At 36.4% G+C, this 22,639-nt stretch overlaps 1 protein-coding gene across 3 annotated transcripts in view; it reads right to left on the bottom strand.

The window, feature by feature from the left end:
* The window catches only part of LOC122788685 (ABC transporter G family member 23-like), a 1,725,589-nt gene that overhangs the window by 650,020 nt on the left and 1,052,930 nt on the right, over window positions 1-22,639 (bottom strand). For all 3 annotated transcript variants that reach the window (XM_044055583.1, XM_044055595.1, XM_044055590.1), the window contains exon 17: window positions 7,205-7,308. In XM_044055583.1, the coding sequence (XP_043911518.1) occupies window positions 7,205-7,308 (104 nt within the window). The remainder of the gene's footprint in view (window positions 1-7,204; window positions 7,309-22,639) is intronic.

The raw sequence follows: 22,639 nt of genomic DNA, 5'->3' as shown, positions 1-22,639 counted from the left end.
TTAATCACATTTTCTTCTTACACTTTTTTTCTGGCAAACCAAATATTCTTACATTATTTCTTCTCTATCTCCCAGTTTTATATGTCTTCCACCTTATTCAGTATCCAGTCATTTTGCAACATAAAAAATTCAGTTTGATTTTCTTGCTAACACAGTTTTCCCACAGTGTCATTTAAACTTGCTTCTAAACTGTCTACATCAACATTTTGTTATCAGATCATAGTTTTTAGACATTCAAACTTATTGTTGTCATCTTGCATATAATCCACTTTTTAGCCATACTGTCTATTTATAATAATAATTATTGCATGGATGACAATACATTCTGGGAATCCTTCTTTGTTGAGATGTTGTCTTGCCCAATAGTTTTGGAAAATGCCATTCTTTCAGTGGCCCATATGTGTGTGTGTGTGTGTGTGTGTGTGTGTGTGTGTGTTTATATATATATATATATATATATATATATAGAGAGAGAGAGAGAGATATTCTAATAGGATTTTTTTAATTATTCATTTTTAATTAATATAGTTTGATCTTCAGACAAAATAAATTATGTAAAATCCTGTCAAAAACTTTATAGCAGACCACTCTGGTGGCATAGAGGGATAAAGCCCTGAATATGGCCCTGTCAACCCAAGTTTAATTAGAGGCTTGGGTGACTGATGGTTTGGCAGGGAAGGGAGGGGCATGCTCATCCCAGGGAGGACAGTGCTCATTGATACACTCCTTAAGGGGAGGCATGATCCAAAGAGGGGAGTTGCCTTAAGCCATAATCAATGAGCATGGGGAACAGGAAAATGGAGTAGGCAGGTCATAAACAAAGACAAAAATATCACCCAGACAGAAGCACAGATGAGCTGAGCCCCCAGCACACTCTAAGGATTCATAACTGTCACCGGTAAGTCTGGGGGGAGGTTGGAGAGTACCTGGTAGACCCAGCATGGACATTTGGTACTGGGGCCAGGCCATTAACAATGATGTCTGGGGAGGATAAAAATATCTTTCTAGAAGTATAGTGCAACTAAAATCTGCTGTACTCAGGCCACCATCTTGGCCATGACCCAGGCATAATTATTCCTGATGAATGCCTTTCTGTGAATACAAATATTCAATCAGTGAAATTTGCTATGGAACATTTCCAAATAAAGACATTGTAAGGGGAAAAATAAATAAATTATTTCATTAATTGACTAAAATGTGGTTAACTTTGAGCTGTAAAGAATTATACAAAGCCATTTGATGGGGTCTCATGGTTGTCATACTGACCTTCATGTTCAGTTTTTATTTTCTTAAATTAAACACAAACTGAGGAAGTTGTTTCCTGTCTTGGCATAAAACTAGGTATGACTTGTTCGGGGGGGGGGGGTCTTCATATTACTGCAACTTCTTTCTCTGTACTTTACTTCCTTGACAACAGATAATAATCCTAAATGTTAAGCTGAAACTGTCATGGTTGCAACTATATTTGGATTTGAAAATATAAAAGTGGAGATCAAAATAATTGCATTTCACACTGTAGCAGTAAAAGGTGAAATTCCAGACATATCCTGTATGCTTCCGGATAGAGTGTTGTTTTGAATGATTTGGTGAATGAATGGCTGAGCTGCTATGTGATAAAGTTCAGGACCACAAATTGTTTTGGTTGCATTAACAAAGCATCGTATTTGCACACTTTGCTTTCCATTTCAACTGTGAAGAAAACAGACAAACATGCCTTTCTGTATTTTTGTTGCCATTCAGTACACACTTGCATGCATTCATGTTTACATGCACATTCGCCCTTTATAAGACTTTGTTTCAGATTTCCCTATAGGCCACTTATCAGGCAGTGTACATTTTAAATGCTGCCCACAGACTACAATGGAAAAATGTTTAAGGACAAATAAGTGACATGGGCAAAAGTTATAAGGATGATACAAAATGCAAAGGTCTAAGCTACAGAATAAACTGTTACTGAAAATATCCAAAATGATTCAGGCGAAGCAGAGCAAGAGGACTGTAGGAGAAAATTGCTACTTAGCACTGTCTTACCACACAGTGCTGGGGATAGATAAACATGGGCAATGAAGCTTGCACAGCAACTGTTTAGTTCATTAACAGAAAGATTGTGCATCACAGCTAGCATTTGAGACTGCACTGTAAAGCAATAACAGAAAGTCACTGAATGGACAGAAGACACATCACTGCCACTAAGCTTAGTCACTGATAGTGGCAGTGCAACTGTAGTCTTAAAATTCAAGCACATGCAGCCTGCAACAGCGCAGTCTGAGCTTTCAGGGCTGTGGATATCTCAAACTACAGACACACAATTGGACACGTGACCCACCATATGTATGTGAAGCACACACACACACACACACACACACACACACACACACACACACACACACACACACACACACACACACACACACACACACATACACACACTGCAAACAATGCACAGTGAAGGGAAGAATGATGCATACAACCTGCTGCCACTGATGCTAGTGCACAGCATCTATACAACCACAGTAACATGGGGTTATGTGCCGTACTTCCAGCAGTCCAGACAGACATCAATTTCATTGCAAGGTGGTGACATCACACAAGGAGTACAAAAGTCGCATGAGTTGCAAATGATAGCAAGTTTGCATGAATGGGGAATGCAACAAATGCAGACTTTATTTCTAATAAATTGTTGGTTATTACAGAGTACCAAACTTGCAATCTCATTTTACAATTTACATTGGGTGATAGAGTTGTGAATTTAATTACACATGCGCATGTACACACACACACACACACACACACACACACACACACACACACACACACACACACACACACAAAAGCATACATGCACATGCACACATATACATTTGTTTTGGTGTGTGTGTGTGTGTGTGTGTGTTCGTGTTTGTGTGTGTGTTTAAGGGCACTAGATGGTAGCATAAATTAAGAAATGTTACATAACTGGTCTATTTACATTATGCTTGCTTTAACTGGAGTAAAGAGTCACCTGATTGAATTATATAACTATCTGAAGACCAGAGTTTCACCCTTGTGAATTTTAGCTGATGAAGTTTATATTATGAGTTGTGGACAAAAGTGCTTACTAAATGCATTTTTTCTTACACACAGCAGCTTTTTTATACTGTTTTACTCTTCTTTTCTGTTTTCTTATATTGTGTGCCTGTTTATCACAAGTCAGTTAGACCATTCCCCTTCCTAGTGGGATGCAACAATGTGATAACATGCTATGCACATATGTGGCACACACTGTGTCCTAAAATGAATCCACTGTCTCTGGTTTACAACTTTCTGCTTGCTGTGACTGTGTGATGCTTGCCATGCCTTCTGCCTTGTATAAATACAGGCCAAAAATTTAGAAGGACAGACAGCGCACCCATCATTTGTACCCTATTATTATGTTTTGCTTTTACACTACCTGGTATACAGTTATGCTTGTGTGCACTCAACTTACCTGCAGTGTGCACCCAGCAGCCATATTTGTTTTCCCCAGCTCCTTCCCTTTGTATTGCATTTATCTTCTTGTGTAAAGTTCACTGCTCCATTTCCAGGAATGGTACTCCGAGATGCCAATCATTGCTTCATTTTCTGTAGTGTAGGGAGAGCGGCAGATCCATGATTCTGTTTATAAGTTGCACATCCACCAGTCCTACAGCTTATACTGCTTTTACATTTGTTCTGGCATGTAACATGGAGAATCTTTATTAATCCAACTGCCCATAACTTAAGAATGGTGCAAAATCTGGCTTCATAAAGTGCAGACAAGTGTCAGCCTTCTGGTCTGAACCATTGTCTTTTACTTTATCAAGTATGTGGAGCTGAATGATAGGGATGAAATAGCATTTTTATAAACCTTTGCTGGAAAATACCTTAAAACTATATGGGCTACAGGCCTATTTTGAATGGCATAATGCTCAAACATTGCACCAGCCCCACTGGCATGAGCGCTGACTAGGATCAATGTGACTTGAGTTTGAACAGTGGCTCAGGAGCCTTTTGGGGCTGGCAGGAGTGAAAAAGTATTAATGATGCACAGCCTGATGAACTGCATATGGGGATGAGGAAGACATGTAGTAGGAAGATGGGTCCACTTCTGCAGATCTGGCAGAGTCCAGAGTGTAGCGTAACTATCAGGTTAGGGTAGTGGGCCAATCTGAAGAAGCCTTCAGACCAAGAACCCTGGGTGGGGCTGAGACTGGGATCATGTCTAATGGAATTCATAGTCAGACTACACAGAAATGCAACACACCCTGCTCAGACAGAGCAAGGTGTGCTTCTCTGATCTAATGCAATTTATAATTATGTACAAAATGCACTGCCTTGATCACAATAAAATACTAAATTACTTAACCATGAGTCACTCAGCTAAGTAGTCTGGACTTCTGCTGAGCTGAATGCTTTACCTCTGTATGCAACTAAATAGTGGGGCTATCCCCAATATAATATATAGGCATCATAGGCACAGAGACTCCCTTCATCTGCAGTTGCATATAGACACACAGACATGCAGACATACAGACTTGCACAAACACTCCAGCACTTGTATATACACATGCACACACACACACACACACACACACACACACACACACACACACACACACACACACACACACACACACACACACATACACACACACACACACACACACACACACACACACACACACACACACACACACACACACATACACACACACATATATACTTCACTGTTTATCAGGACTGGCAATCTGACCAAAGCAAAGCTGATTTACTTTGCCATTTTCAGATTCTCCAATTGAAATATATAGGTCCGTGTGACTAAGTCACTGTGTATACTTACACATTTTGTGCACTGCTGTGCACAGATCTTGTGCTGCAAGGACATCTGTGAAATGATGTATTATAAATGATCCCTTTAAACAGCAGTTCACTCAGATGTACAATAAACTAATTTCAGTAGGTCATACCACCAGACTACCCCATTCTCTATTGCCTCTGAAAACACTTGCTGCTGAGTTGTGACAGGTTGTTCTACTGAGTACAAGGGGACTATGAAATGGGACACCACTGAGTATTATGGAAAGCTACCCATGCAGATTTGTGTAGTGCACAAGCTATCTATGAATTCCTGGCATTCTGTGATCAGTTGACATCTGAATGCAGATCTCACACAAGAAAGGTTATTTTTGACATCTCAATACCAATTGTGTTATAGAAGTACTCATAATAAGTATAATCAGGGTTGGTGTTGTGATTATAACATAATATCGGTGGGGGCTTTAGCAGTTTCCTATTCACTATAATATTTTCTAATAACTTATTATGCATTTTCTTAGTATTCTTTTGTCACATTGAAAATATAAACTGCTAATATATAGACAGATATGCATATAGACATACAGACACAAATATATACACAGCAGGGCAAACATACCAGTGAGGGTTATGGCCATGGTTAAAGGTTATGTAACAGGTATGGGGGAGTCTTACATAACCCAGAGCCCTGGTTAAGTGTTATGTAACAGGCATGGGAGAGTCTTACATTTTTTTATTCATATATCTCCAATGGACCTTTTTATTTCCTAATCCTGCCTACTAAAGCAGGCTGCAGAAGTCAGACTCAGGGTTTATATGGCCATTTTCCATGGCTGTTTGGGGTATTTTTATGCCTTTACCTCTCTCCCCAGTGGTTACTGAGATCCTTGCCAAGGCAGGGTCAACAGTGTAGGACAATTGGTACATTTATCCACATTCTGAACCCAGACTGCATTGCTTTACATTCCTTGGCAAGCCTACAGCTTTTGACAATCAGTGATTTCTCCTGTGACCATCACTCAGCATCTGATAGGTGTTGCCCATGCAGAAGGTCTGACCAACTCCTCCCTGCTGAGGTGGCTGAGTCAACTTCAGCCATTAAGTCTCACCTCCCAAATAGCTCCTGCAGAAAATGGGCTCACTAGTTGGACATGGGTCATCATAATAAGAGTCAGGACTCAGTCCCTCAGGACTATGGAGCCACATTCACAGCTGGGATAGTTAGGACAGTACAGATGTAGCCTGGATGTGATACTGTCTGCTCACAATGCAAACATTACTCTGTACTTAAAAAATGATCAATGATTTACGTGGGAGTTGGAAATCAGTTAATATTTGTAAAAAAAGAATTTTAATAATTACTGACATTCTGTGCAGACTGCTGACTAAGTCTGTGATATGATTTTCACGTACAAACATCACATTATCTACTTACCTTACTGGCACTGTCATCTTGAAAAAATACTGGTTACATTCCTGACTATCTCCTGAGCATTCTTTCTGAGCCCAAGAAAACAGCCATTAAAATCTGACCAAGCAGTGAATACACAATAGAAGTACCCCAGACAGTCATTGTGAGTTACTTTTAGTTCATGTTCAGGAAATACCATTTTATGTAAGAGATATTTAAATGTCGATGTTGACTGTTTCAGTAAATTTATACAGAATGAATTATTTTCCCTATTATGATTCCTTCCGGCTGTTTGAAAAGCATTTCCTGATTTCCTGCACAATCCAATTTGTTATAACAGGCTCATTTTCACAACAGCAAGACATGTTATTGCCAATGAGAGGTTATGATTCACATCTTGTGTAAGCATTGCAGACAGAAGGTGTCCAGTGGAAAACACATTCTGCTTTTAATGAACACATTATTAGTAATAAAGAGGAAGAAGACAGCATTCACATCATGATAAACAAATAATGTACAACTCAGTAGAGAGAACATTTGTTTTGTCTACATATGCTCCTCTGTGATTTGTTTTCAGCCTACTGAGTGAAACAAAAGGGCATTTGTTATTACTTAGTCTACTCCTCTGGAACCAAAACATCTTGATGGCAAATGTTATATCAACTCAAGTGTATTTTTCCTAGAACTTATACATTTTTTAAGGTAAGTTTCTTCTTAAAAGTTTAGTAATCGAATACATTTTCACATCTGTTGCTCCATGCAGACTGATGGAAAAAAAAAAAAGAGTGCTTTGTTGGTAGAAATGTTACTTTAGTTTAAGCACACACTGATCTGACAACTTAGATGTGTTATTGTTGACCATGGGAACTACTGCTGTTGAACTAATGAGTCAGTCACAAACTGCCTACTTTAGGAAGTGTATTTCAGGATTCTGTATCTTATGGTGTTACCATGGTGAAAATAATGACTAAATGTACTGACCTTAAACACAAGGAACACAAAGAGCAGCATTGCAATTATCTGGACTGCCATTGTGAAGAGGTGAGACAATAGGTGAGCCAACATAATTTCCAGGGAGCTGACACCTGCCATGAGACATAACAGAAAAGGAATTTATAAAACATCCATGCGATAACTGCATACATAACTTCAGATTACATCTGAAGCTCAGTTGATGATTTATTCATTTATTAGATAAATAGCTGTTTAATGTACACTATAATTCTACTCATGTTAGGAGGTGCTGTTTGCCTGCGGATTTAGCAGTCACTATGGTCACTAACCAACACCATCAGACTTCTTACCTTACTACCCTCTCTGGGCTCATTGCCTATTCAGTTTGTTGACAGCTAAAGTGCATCCGTTACTGGAATACACAGAATATTAAAGTTAGCTAAGTAAACCATTATTTTTAGTAGAAAAGACAAACTATAATAAAGTAAGGTTATCTGTCCTCACTTTTATATATAAATACTGATCTAATATATTAAATAGGACCCCTGGCATTACTATTTGCAGTGTATATGACTACATTTCTAACCATGTTAGTGCACAGCTACAATAAATATTGTCATTAACTGCTATTGGATGAGTTAATTATGACCTATCACATGATATAGTGTGGCTTTGAATTTACCCACTCCTGCTTAGCTGTTAAACTGTGTTCTGAAACTGCAACTTATTCAGTGTTTCTCACTTTGTGCAAAAGATTATGACAATTAGATTTCCTTCAATTAATTTCCTATTTTCTCTGCACTTGTGATGCTTCCTTTCCAGACTGCTCTTTGTATTTTTTCTTCCATTACTTTTTACTAGACTTGTGTTGTAGTTACTCCTCTGAATTTTATCATTAAATGAACAGTAGATAAGTTTATCACCACCACCACCTAGAACTGAGTCTATGATATTGCTGCCATTCTAATTTCTGTTCTCCATGTCCTTGTCTTTCTCTCATCTTCTGATCTTCTTTCTTTGATAAGCACTTACCTTCTGTAACCCTAAGAGGCAAATCAAAATAGTGCAGCAGATCTGGTTGTTTGGTTTTCCAGTATTTTACTGATCTATCATCATCCCCTGCTGTCAGTCATTTTATTTGTTTTCCTGTTGGTATTAAGGTAAAACTCACAGCTTGAGAAACACTGCTGTCTCATAGGTTCATAGGTAGGTACTAGGCTATCGGCCTTAGGGCCTATATAAGCCTAGCCAAATGGTACCCTGGCTTTTGCCACCCAAGAAAATTATTTTCCTGTGCCCCTGTCAAGCAGAGCCACAGAAGTGGTCCCTGGGGTGAATTTCCTATTGCCCATCCAATCATCAAGATTTTTCTTGAAGAGTGCTAATGAGGAGCTTTGTTTGATATAGATAGGTAGTTTGTTCCAGAGTATGGGAAGTCTCTGAGACAGGAATCTATCCCACCAGCATATTCTGTTTATTGTGGTGACAAGGTTTAGGTCCCTAGAGCATGTAGCTCGGAGGGATTGGGATTTCTTTACGTGGAGCATGGCCAACAGCTCTGGGTTTGACATAGCTTTGTATGTTAGGCAGAGATCACCTCTGAGTAGGCGATATGTGATAAAGTAAAGCTGGAGGTTTTTGAGATGGTCTGCATAGGGCATCTGTTTGAGGCCGGTAATCCTCTTTGTGAGGTATTTCTGTGGCCTTTCCAGTTGTTGTAGATGTCTTGGAAGGTACATACCAAAAGGGGCGTTGTACTCTATAATGGGTCTAATGAGTGATGAGTAGAGGGGAACAATTACCTCTTTTTTCCTGGATGAGAAACCTTTTGTGATGAGGTGTGCCACATAGAAGGATTTCCTGACTACTGTGGCAATGTGATTATCAAAGGAGAGACTACTGTCTACCTGTGTCCCAAGGTCTCTTATCACACTTTTGGTGTTAAGTAGACTACCACCTATGTGGTAGTTCATGGGTACAGAGTTTTTACCAAAAGGGATGACAGTGCACTTTTTGGCATTGAGCTTGAGGCTATGGCTTTGTCACCAGACATCTGTCTCAGTGAGGCCCTTTTGTAGGATGTCCACATTGTTAGGAGATTTGATTATGGCTCCTACTTTGCAGTCATCTGCGAACTTTGTTAGCCAAAGAACTTCTGTGTTAGCCTGTACTTCAGAGAAGTAGATACCAAACAGGAGCGGACCTAGGACTGAACCCTGTGGTACTCCACTTGTCACTGGTCTGAACTTGGATTTAGAGTCCGCTACTTTCACAGTGTGGGTTCAGACAGTGAGCCAGTTGGCAATCCATCTTGTGACATAGGGATTTATACCTAGTTTAGTGAGTTTGTTTATAATTCCAGAGTGGGGGATGGTATCGAAAGCCTTGGCAAGATCTAGATAGGCTGTGTGTACCACTTTACCCTCATCTGCCTTTTACAAACCCGAACTGGGTAGGGTCCAGAGTTTGGAGATTACCAATGTCATTGTTTATAAGTTCCATGATGATACACTCCATTTCATACCCTTATACCCTATTCTTATAGAAACAGTGCAGCCCTGTCTGGTTCTTAGTAGTTCATGTGATGATGACTTGCAGTTTATATACACATTTTGTTGAACTTTGCATGGAAATTTCCAGTGACAAACTTAATACTATTGACATAAAGAAGACATGCTCTCTTCTAAAACTGTATGTAGGGGAGAATAACCACATGCCATACATGTTCACAGGTTAATAAGAATATAATAGTCTATTGATCTGTGAGGATCTTAAGAAGACAAGCCTTACATTCCTACCATAGTTTTTAGCCTAATAATTTGCTTACAAATAACTCAGAGACAAGCCGAACAAGGATATATTGGTACATTTACATGTTTCCCCTCTCCACGAGGAACAGAGGGGCTAAACTGGGAGTGAATTTGCAGTTACCCATCCAGCATACTAGGAGGCTAGCAGGGCTTCTTTACCACAGAAATATGAAGTTGAAGTCTATTTTTATGATGACAACTTTTTTGCAGGCTAAAGAAAGCTATTATCGACTTAAGGATTTTCTGTTGTTTTCCATTTGTACCAGACCTCCTTATCTCATATTATCAATTCTTTACTTAAGTCTAGGCTGCTTCAGTGACAGCTTTCCCCTTTATCCCTTTTCCGGTGACTGGAAATTTTTTTTGTAGTATGGAAAGGATCAAAAAGTCATATATTTCCAGGGCTTTTGAGGGGTGTCCCTGCTAATAAACCAAAGTTTAGTCAACGGCATTACATTCATCATGCAACAGGTTTTCCTTGGCTTCTGAGATGGTTCTTGTTGTAACTATTAGGGGTACCATCAGGCTTTAATATGGAAAACTGAAAGCCCTGGAAAATGATAAATGGGGGTGTTTGGTACAGGTCCATCCAATTTGCATCTGTGCTGGGAAGATAATTGTTATTAAATCTAAGCGTGTAGTGTTTTTTGCTTTTTGGATTTGGACTAGTCCCTGTCACAACAATTTGTATTAGGTTATTAAGTGAAAAAATAATTAACTGGGGATTGGTTGAAAGTTAGAACTAAGTCTCCAACTATAATACGATTTACTTTTAGCTGACTTCTATGAATTCTTGTACTGTCTCCTCAAAAGCATGGATATTAGCTGGTGATGTATACACACTGCATTTATTTTTAGATTTATGTTTTCCCATGAGTAAATGCACTTTAACCAGTGTGGGTTGTTGCCTTACTTTTGTGTGCCAAGGAATGTTTTCAGGGTTTGTAGACAATTTTCTTTTTAATTTCCACAGTATAGAAGTTGGTGAAGTCCTAAGTTAAGATCTTAATTTTTTTTTAATTTTTATCAAAAATAATCAGGTGAGTTTTTTTTTTTTTTAAATAAGTGGGTTAACTACATTTCCAATAATATTATGCAGTAGTGTGTTATACATTGTGGAGTATTCTGTGAACAAGTCACTGATTTCTTTGCAGTAACCATCAATGAATTAGAGAATGGAGAAGGACAGTAGTAATGCAATTAGAGAAATGTAAGGTTTCATATACAGTGTTTTGTTTTATTCTTAAGTTTTGTGTTGTGGGAAGTGGTATGTTATAAAGCTTTGGTGAGTTCCATTAGTCATGCTTGGACAGAAGGATAATTTTATTTTCAAGCATGACAAGATACTGAAATGGAATTGTTTTTGAATATAGATATCCACCTGCACAGTTATACAAACATATATATATATATATATATATATATATATATATATATATATATATATATATATATATATATGCATGGTAGTAGAAGGTAAAAAAGTGATGCAAAATGTATAGAGTTCTACCTATACAGTCCATCAAGTATGTACATATGTATGATACTAGAAGATTAGCCATTCAATTATCTACACGTGCACAATGGTAGAAGGTTAGATAATGGTATAAATGTTGCTTGTACAGCTGCCACTTTGCATTTAAAAATGTATGCATTAGAAGAGGATTAGTATAGATTATACATTTTAAGCCAAGTTCTATTGTTTTTACAATCATATCATAGTGTATGAAAAGGTTTTACTATGAAATACCAACTCTCTGAAAGTCATCATTTCAAAAGAATGAAAATAAAATGTCCAAAACTCAAAAGGGTGAAAAACTCCCTGAACTTATATATACCAACTCTATGGCGGCATCAACTCAAAGAAAAGAGAAGTCCCCCTAAATAATTAAATCAATACCAGTGCACAATTGCATACTGCACCAGTGATTACTTCCAAAGAGAATTTGTTTTCAGCATTATGCCATTTGTCTTTTTTTTTTTTCCTACGGGCTACTCATGCTTAAGCAAACTCACCTCGAGCATGTGTGGGAAGTTGTAAGAAATTGTCGGAATAACAGGAGAAGATGCTTGGTATGCAGTGTATTTACTGAGCATACATGTAGTGTCATGCAACTGTTCAGAAATGACAGGCATGAGGTTTAGAAAGAGGCCTAGTTACCAAGCACATGGAACAAATATGTATGCTTTACATAACCAGAACAGCAATAAAAAGAAATGGAAACCAGCTCTGAAAGGTAGTATATACATAAAGACAGAGTAGTGGAGGACAGAACCGTGATGTAGCTGAAGAAAAGAGCAGCTGCTGCAAATAAATGCACACAATTAATAAGCATAAAGATAATTTGTATAGAAGGAGTGATAGGGAGGCTATAGTTACTGAATGTATAGCTGGCACCTCTACAGTTATACACATTGAAGGCAAGGCAGATGAGTGGTAGTGACTAAGTGCAGCAGCTGTTGGGTACATCCTTGCCACAGATGTACCCATATTTAAAAGACGATAGGTTATATATGTGGCAGAGTAATAGTAATACAGATGGCAGTATAGTTATTAAGTATTCTGATACCAATGCTGCTCTGAGATACTTTGGACAAATAAGAGATTACTGTTAATGTTATAAGGTGTAACTATTGTATACACATTTACCAGAAATGCAAGTAAAATGTGTCTAAATGTGTACTGTGTATATTACTTATAGATGGTTTTATTGTGTTTTAATATTAGCTAACTTCTTTCATTCTCTTTTGCTAAAATGTGTAGTCATTTTTAAAACAGTTAATCTTTTAGCGGGTTAAAAAGGTTTTTGGGAGAGTTTTTTACATGTTTTGATGACTCAGTCTCATTTTGTTAAACCTGTCTACTTTGGCTTTACCCACATCTTGTGATTTATATCTATTATACTGTCTTACTTCACCAGCAAACCTTACCTTCTATCCAATTTAACACATGGAGCCCCTTTCCTTGAAATAAACATCATTAGCGCATTCCTTACACACGAGATACTACAAACCATGAAGGTGCAGTCTCACATTCCATCGGTTACCATCCTGCAATTACACTGTAGCTGTTTCTCCTGTCAACCTGCTTGTTCTCTGCTGCTTTAACAGCATTCCTTAGCTGTCACCTTGGATGTTGCACTTCTGATTTAAGATTTGATAAGAGTTCACTTGATAACTTTTTGTAACTAAGCTAAGTACTGTAAATTTAGGACAAACATGCATGCATTTCTTTCTTTTTCATAATTCATTGTCACCCTAATCAGTAAAATACTTTCACTTTATATACTTCAGCTTTTCTTCCTGACATAACCAAAAAATGGCAGAGATAACAGTAGAAGAGTGTCCAAGTAATGATTCAGCCAAAAATAGCGTACAAAAAGTTTTAATAACCGCTTTCATCACACGACTTCATCAGAATCTTCCTGACATATACAGATTCTGAGTAAAGTTCTGACTTTGGTGGTTGTCTTAAATGCAATAAATATTTCATAGAAACATTAGTAACAGAGTACATTTTATAAAAGTACCACTACAAATTGGAACTACTGCAGATTATACCATGCGAACATCGCAGACCTGACAAACGTGCATGCTGATTGGCTAATCCAACCAGCGTGCACATAGTAAATCCTACAAGAAACAACGCAAAAAGTCCGGTCGCTAAATATCATGCGGCGACAGCAAATAAACAGTAAAGTAAAGTAAATCTAATACCCAAAACACACAACAATTTAACAAAAACACAGAAAACTAACCGATTTCCATACTACACTCCTCATTCCCTCACCTCGAACACTAAAAAAATAAAAAGTCATGCAGTCGCAAATACATCACACACACACTACATAACCACTACTTATAACACAATAAAACCAAGCATTCTCATAAAACCATTCACTTACCTATATTCTCTACAATACCTATACACAGACAACTCCAAAAATGTACATACTAAAAACACACCACGTATCCCTCGCAAAGTCAAAAACACACACCATACCGAACGTCCACATCAGCATACAACACCACCATCTAGTGACCAAATAGTAAAAGTACATATTTTAAAAAAATTAATACAAATTAAAACTACACCACATTTCAACATACCTATAACTACTAAAACATAACTACACGTTATAAACTTCTACACTGCTTAAACTATATTATACCAAGCACCACCTAGCCCTTTCCTAACATTTCCTGAAAAACTAAAAAATAACATGTATTTAAATTAAAACAGAAATAAACAATAAACACAAACTGAAAGTGTGGACTATTTTATCTCACAAAAAGTGGAAGAATACAAAAAAAAGCAAACAAAAACATAAATAACAACAATACAAACATAATACAAAACAAACTAACACCATGGTATAATAGCAATAACCCACTTCTGGGTGTGGGTAATGCTGGATTTACCCACGGTTGTCTTTGTTCGCCCTCGGGACCAAACCACACCAACCGTGGGTAAATCCAGCATTACCCACACCCAGGCATGGGTTATTGCTATAATAACACTATCATCTGAAGTAGGATACTGCTGGCTTGTTTGGATAAAACAGATACAGTATATGAAATTTAAAGAAAGAAGACATCTCATCAGTTTCTAATGAAAGAAAAATACTGAAACAAGACAATGCTAAACTATTGCATCAGTCAGGACGACAGGTTTATTAACTTAGAATAACACAGTCATGATGGTTTGGGATGACCCTACTTATAAAAAGCAAATAAATAAAAATGAAAAATAAATGTGGTGGTGCTGCGGTAGCATTGTCACCTCACAATAAGACGCTGTCCGGTTCGATTATCAGCTAGAGCGTCTTCTGCGTGGAGACATTCATGAATGGGCGTACCTTTGTTGAAGGTTGTGCGTCAGGGCTGGTAACTCGGCACGTAAAAATCAACTACCAATCATTAGCGGACCGGAGTTCCGTTGTGGCGACCCCTAACTGGGAAAAGCCGAAAGACACAACAACAACAACATAAATAAATAAATACATACATAAATAAAATATATAAATAGATAGATAGATAGATAGATAGATAGATAGATAGATAGATAGATAGATAGATAGATAAAATGGAAATGCTGCAGATCTGTATGATAACTGGGTTTTGGAAAATTTCTTCTTTCAAATGAGTGAAATTTTTTTAGAGTCCTTATTGCCCTGGATATTCTGTGCTAAAATAATTTGCATTTCTTTTGTATAGTTTGCATAAATTTCACCTCAGCCACCATGATGCACTCATACATATGCAAGCCAACACAAAAATGTAATCATCATTACTTTAATTACAACAGTTTGTGTAAGGTCCATAAGCTAAGAGAAACAATGGCTACTTTTAGTTATCCTCTCTAATGACTTACTGGGCTGCATTGCTGAGGTCATTATCAGTGCAGAATTAGCAAGTGGTCATGGAGTGGGGTATGTTGTGATATATTTATGACTACTAGAGTAGGTATGTCACAGCACAACCCACACCTTGATTATGTATTCATTTTACAATTGTCGCATAACCCACCCCATACCATATATTAATGCCACTAATAATCTTTACATTTCCTTGCTGTGTCAGTGTTTCTTTGAATCATTATGTTTTATTTTTAAGGTATATAAGGCATGTGCTTTTAAGGCTGTAATTCCTATGGTACAAGGTTTGATTCCTTCTATCCTTATTTGCGTGACCTTGAGCAAATCACATAACCTGCCTTTTGGGGCATCTGGAAATTAGGGTTAACCACCACAATTCTGGCCCTGAACTGCAAGCCTAATAAGTAATTATGAACCAGAGTTATTAGGGCATAAAAGAAGGAAGTTTCATTCTACAATATAGTTGTGTAATTGTTACTCACATACTTTTTATTACTGGCTGCAAATCTCTGTTCCAGTGACACCTAGTATTATCCAAAGTTTATGTAGCTTCTGTAGGATCAGATTACTGAGTGGTACCATCTTTCTATAGTTTCTCCCCACAGCTGCTGTTTTCTGCATTTTGCTTTGCTACCAGAACTACACTTTACCAGAAAGCAAACTCAAGCCTTAAAATGTAAAAGCAGAAAGCAGATTTTCAGATTTAGTTACATATTTTAAAATATGTAATTTAAGAAGGGAAATAATCTGGACTTTTTTTTTTTTGGCTTCTGAAGCTGTACATGTTCATATAGTGCAAGGCATGTTGTGGGCCGGAGAATCTGCTCATCATTGGTTACACAGACTTTAGAGAATGGGTGACTGTGCATTGCCACCCTGATTGGAGAACAAACATTATCCAGCAGAGCGTTAATGTACATGTAATGCCTGCAGAAAACAAGTCTGCCATATTAAGTTGGTGTGAAGCTTGGAAAGTAAAAAGCAAATAGCTACCATTTTTATGTTCATTAAATGGAGCGTTGCTGTTTAGTGGTTGTAAAATTAGAAGATAAAGTAAATAAAATAAGTATATAAAACTATATGTGCATGTAAGTATGTGTGTACATCTGAGTGTGAGTGTTGCTTGCTTGCATGAGTGAGTGAGATCCAGACAGACAGAGCACTGATTATAACAGGCAGACCATTAGCATGGACCTTTCAAAAATAATAATAAGTAAACTCTTATTGTCTGGTATTGTTAACTGACTTTAATCCACACTGATTTACTAGAAAAGTCAATATACAGAACAGCATTATGCAGCAAATTCAGGAACAGAAAATGGGGTGGAGATTGCTATGCCTTGCATTTTTTTCTTTCATTTCCTCACAAGGAAACATATGAGGATGTGTTTGTTCACAAAAGTGGATGTTAAACGCAGGGTGTGTGTGTGTGTGTGTGTGTGTGTGTGTGTGTGTGTGTGTGTGTGTGTGTGTGTGTTGTATAGACATTAAATATTTGCATAAAATATATTTTGAATGTAAAATACATCCTCCAACAACTGGATATACTACAACAAGCATGACACATTAGGGGAGGAAATATTTTACATATATATATATATATATATATATATATATATATATATATATATATAAAATTTAACAGAGGTTCAGAACACCCCAAGCATGCACTGCTTCCACAATAACATCACTGCTTGCATATCATATCTGGCAAAACTAAAGGAATACCAAAAAGAAAAAGAAAACTGGAAACACTCTAAAACATCAAATATTTAATCCAAGTTCAAGTTCGCAAGTAAACACTTTCACCTTCAAGGCTTCTTCAGGCAAAATAAATACTATCAATTAAACAACATAACTTAAATACATTTTGAAAAGTCACATGACTCTAATTACACCTTCTGATGCAGCATATTTAAATAAGGCTTTAAAGTAAAACTGTCATGAAGATCAGTTGGTACAAACGCTCTCATTCTTAAAATCCATCTCATCAACAGTGCAGGATGTGAGATATTCCACGGACATGACTATGGCAAGCAGGTTTAAGTGCATGCAGATCATAAACCCTTGCAAAAGTATATTCAAAAGGTGGCTTGGGACTAGATTATGGGTTAACCCCATAAATGAAATTAATGAAGGTGTTGTAGATTGGCAAAACTGCATGAGAAATAGACTGCATTATGTTTTATTTATCTATGTATATGTACAGGATATTACAGAATTACAGAATTTAGTAGTTATTTTTTTACAGGTGGTCCAACCAATCACAGATAAAGTTTATTAAACACAACAGAGCTTTTGAGTCCTCACAACTCTTCTTCAGTGTTATTAAAAGCAGAAAAAACATCTAATTTAAATAACAACTTCAAATTAACAGCCAGTCAATAAAAACTCAAACTGAATCACATGATGAGTCACTTACTTCATATACAGCTAATATGCTATCTACAGCTATTAATATTAGTAATAAATGCATAAAAACATAAAATACATACATAAATGTATGTATTTTTATCTATTTATTACTAATACTAATATTATTAAATTAGGTGTTTTATCTGTTTTTAATGACACTGAAGAAGAGTTGTGAGGACTCAAAAGCGTTGTTGTGTTTAATAAACTTTCTCCGGGATGGTTGGACCACTGGTTTTACAGGTATAGAAATAAAGAGGAGATATACACACACACACACATATATATATATATATATATATATATATATATATATATATACACATACATATATATATATATATATATATATATACACACACACACACACACACACATATATACATATATATATATATATATATATATATATATATATATATATATATATATATATATATATATATATATATATATATATATATATATATAAGATTATTATGGATTTACAACAGGCTCTTATTGGGCAAGTAAGGAATAACTGTGATAAGTTATTATATTGTGCTCTGTCAGACATGAGCAAATTTGCATATCTGTACAGGCAATAATGTTCCCCTATCTCATACAGTTTAAATATGTGTAACTTATAAATATGTGGCATTTTCTCTCCAGATAGATTTTAAAACAACAATGAAGAAACTACATCTAGATGCTGGCGATGTGACAAGGTCCAAACCGACTATATGCATATGTATGGGACATGTATGGGACTGTTAGGCAGATTTGAAACTAGACACTGGCTAAGATTAAATACGCAACACAAATATTATTTTCATGTAGTAGAGAATAGAATCGCACTGGTAAAATTAGTTTTTGCACACTTGGCTAAGTCTAGCATCTGGTCAGGTAGGAGACTGGGCATATGGGCATGGTTAGAATTTTCATCCATTTTTTATAGTCTTACGTTAGTTAAATGAAGTAACATTATATACTGTTCTGGAGTTCTGAGAACATGGACATCTCAAATGTGTAAGTGAGATAGTTGTTGAGATGACATAGTTTTGATCATTAGAAGATAGAAGATAAGTATTAGTCCAGAGATTAGAGTTTTAAAGGGTGAGGCAGAGAAAAACTAAAGAAATAATAATGACACTTTATGTTATATAGTCAGGGATTATTAGTTTATATGAATTTGTTTATTATATATCAAACTGCTTCCTCAATGTGATGGGTGGGGATTTTGTTGGGGTACTATTGTATATAGCATATTATTAATGTATACGCTCAGTACAAACATTGATTATTTATTTGATTAATTTCAATAAAGATGTTGATTGCTAAAAAAAAAAAAAAAAACTTATTCAAAAGATCCTTGTAAGAGACATAGCCAAGCCTTCAGTGAATATTTCTTAATCTACAGAAGTATGATTGGAAAGTGGCATACAAAGGCTTTGATGCATCAGGTATTTGAGTACAACATATTTACCTAAGAAGCATGAAGAGCTATTACAAGAACTTGAGACTAACAGACTGGAAGCAAAAGAATTTCAGAGATACACCGATACTAACTTACAAATGCAATTACTGAAAGATATTACTTGAATAGTTACCGGATAAAAATCACTAGAAAGAAAACATTTCAGTCTTATTTTTTCATGGAAAAATAAGCTATGGCTACAGTTTAATGTTCAAAACTGACAAATCAGTAGTTCTCAGTCAACACAGAAAATACATTTTAGAGAGAACACATGGATCCCACCTTGTAAAGTGCAAAGAAATAGTTGGAGATTTAATGCTTTTGCCTGCAATGTCAGTTCATGCAGAAGAAGTGGTACAAAGTTGTGCAATTTGTGATGCACACTATAAAAACATTAGTGAGGAAGCGATGCCAGCATATCCAGTTCTAGAACATCTGATAGTGCAGAGTGCGTACACACCTGTTTATACACTTGTTTATTTATTTATTTGATGTTTGTTAACAAAGTAAGTGAACTGGCCCAGGGACATGTTTTAGCTATGACCCAGGCTATGTAGGCAGTGACAACATACAATATACAATCAGAATGCAAATAATATGCAATCAAAACACATGGTGGTAAAACAGATCACAATAACATGCAAAAACATTGCACAAATATGTAAGTAAAAAATAAAGAGAAATAAATTACAAAAAATGCAAACATATTAAAATATGCAATAATATGCAAACAGTGTAATACCTTTCCATTTCAAAGAAGCCATGTATCTTATCTGTGTGAGTTATTCCAAATAATCTGAAATAGACTGAAAGTTACAAGTACAGGAGTGACTGGTGTATTAGTCAAAGTTACTGAGACAGAGGATATCTGATGCTGCCATGTTTGATAATGTTCCACAAATGTGCACAAAAGGAATTCAGAACATTTATGTACAAATGTGAATTCAAACACAATGTCTGGTTGACACTACCCTCAATTCAAATAGAAAAGAACTGCAGAAAAAGCCATGAGTATTGTCACCTTGCAGTTTGGCATATAGGAATACTCCATTGCTAGGACTCAGTCTCCTTTTGAAGCTCATCATCTATTGATGGGCAGAAAGCTGTAAAGTAGATTAAATATTTGAACTAATTTGATGATAGCTGAAAATCAACAGAAAGCAAGGGGCATAATGAAAAATCAGCAGAAAAAAATAATTTGTACAGTATTAGAAGCTGACATTTTTTTATTTTTTATGTGACATTAAGGCTAATAGATGCAAATAGGCTTCCCCCCATAGTCCATGGTATGAGCTCCTCAGGCTCCATTTGCATACTGTATGACATTCAGCAATTCAATTAACCAGACAATTCTTCTGGGTTGCCGATGAAAATACAATTGTGGATTGCAGGTTTACCAGTTAGCAAATGAATAAAATTAAATAGTACATGCAGAAAACCACAAAAGGTAAAAGTTTTAAACAAATTAAAAATGCAAAAGCCATAGGAAAGTTTGCAGTATGAAACTGGCATTTTGGTAAAGCAGGTGAATTAAAAGATTAACTGGAAGGTAAGCCGGATTAGATAGAAAAACACTTACATTTGTATAAGTCAAAAGTATCATATTCAAAGTTCCAGAAAAAAATGAACAACCAGAACTGTCACAACTAATTGTGTTGCAAGACAACCATGACCATGAAAACTGTGCTAGTCAAGAGGTGCAGAAGAAGACTTGTGAAACTGTGTCTCTTAGTGGTTATAGTGAAGCTACAGAGCCCCAGGAACTATCCCAGAAGTCCATTGTGAAGCTGTCCTGTTAAATTCTCCGCACATGAAAGAATGGTGAAAAACCTGAAAGATATAGTAACTGTTCCAGACTTAAATAAGGGTCTAAGAACGGAAAAGTTGCTTTATGAAAAAAACTCTCATATTGATGTAAATAGTCCATGACATGCTCAGTCCAGCATTAAGTTAACATATAGTAATCAGTGTAATGGAATGCATGCTACCACAAGCAAATATAAACACACACACACACACACACACACACACACACACACACACACACACACACACGCACACACACATACACACACACACACACACACACACACACATTACTATATATATATATATATGTTTCTATCTGTTTGCAACTTTTAAAAAGTGACATATCACATAATGCTGCATATAGTTAATGCTAATGCACCTGCAATAATGGTTTGCATATTGTGCTGTATCTAAACACTTTAGAGAAAACGTTTGGACTATAGACCCCAAGGAATTTAACGACATCATTTGACTTTGTTTATTAAGCCTCCATGTCTAAATCATTCTATCTAATTTAGAGTTTAGCTATTTTTTCTAATTTTCTTTAAATAACAATAGAATTATATAAGTGCTTCTTGCACTTCTTGAGAACCAAATGCTTGGGCCAGGAGGGAGTGAATCCCACCATGACTTCATCCCTATGGCAAGGATTACTGCAAGGGTGCCACAGTATAGCTGATTTGGTGATTTCTTTTTAATTTTTTGGGGGGAGGGTGAATGACTTTAAAAAGTCAGAAATTCAGTCTTCTCACAGCAGTTGAAATATTGCTGCATTTATTTGTACATTTATTTTGCTGTTATATCTATATTCCTTTGTTTACAAAGTATTTTACCAGTTATTTTCATTACTTTGTGGCTGAAGATGGTGATAGGAAATCACATTTCAGATGCACAGTATAGGTTCTGATGCATGATGACAGTTCTGTTTCTCTCACTACTGCAGTGATAGTTACATGACCGTTCTGTTCCTCTTGTTACTTCAGTGCAGTGAAAACTGTATGGTAAAGCTTTTTTTACGAGAAAAAGTGGATATAATTATTAAATATAGTGAAATTTGCAGACTCATGGTTTGATGTTTGAGGCACTGTGTGCGTGCGTGCGTGCGTGTGTGTGTGTGTGTGTGTGTGTGTGTGTGTGTGTGTGTGTGTGTGTGTGTGTGTATGTGTGTGTGTGTGTGTGTGTGTGTGTGTGTGTGTGTGTGTGTGTGTGTGTGTGTGTGTGTGTGTGCATACATATGCTTGTTTGTTTCCAGTATTTCTAGAAGTCATTTCAAATGTATTTTTTTAGTGTCTTATAAGGGGTTACCTGAGTGGACATTCCTGTGGTGGAAGTTATCACAGGATTTACACCCACTGGAACACATTACGATCCATTTAGAACTATTGATATCAGTTCAGTATAAATCCCATGGTACAATAAGTAATAACTATCTCAGAAATAATTGGTGCAAACTACGTCTTCCATTGTCTGGAGACTTTATACATGGAAATTTTTACATAGATCTTTTTATACACCTTTGATGATGAATAAAATAAATAATAAAGATAATCTATGTAAGAGATGTAATGTAGAAATTAATGCTGACTGGGCTCATATG

Source organism: Protopterus annectens, chromosome 1.part2, assembly GCF_019279795.1.
Source record: "Protopterus annectens isolate FY-2018-M chromosome 1.part2, PAN1.0, whole genome shotgun sequence".
Taxonomy (NCBI): domain Eukaryota; kingdom Metazoa; phylum Chordata; order Ceratodontiformes; family Protopteridae; genus Protopterus; species Protopterus annectens.
Note: the sequence above shows the minus strand (reverse complement) of the source record. Positions and strands in the feature narration are given on the sequence as shown.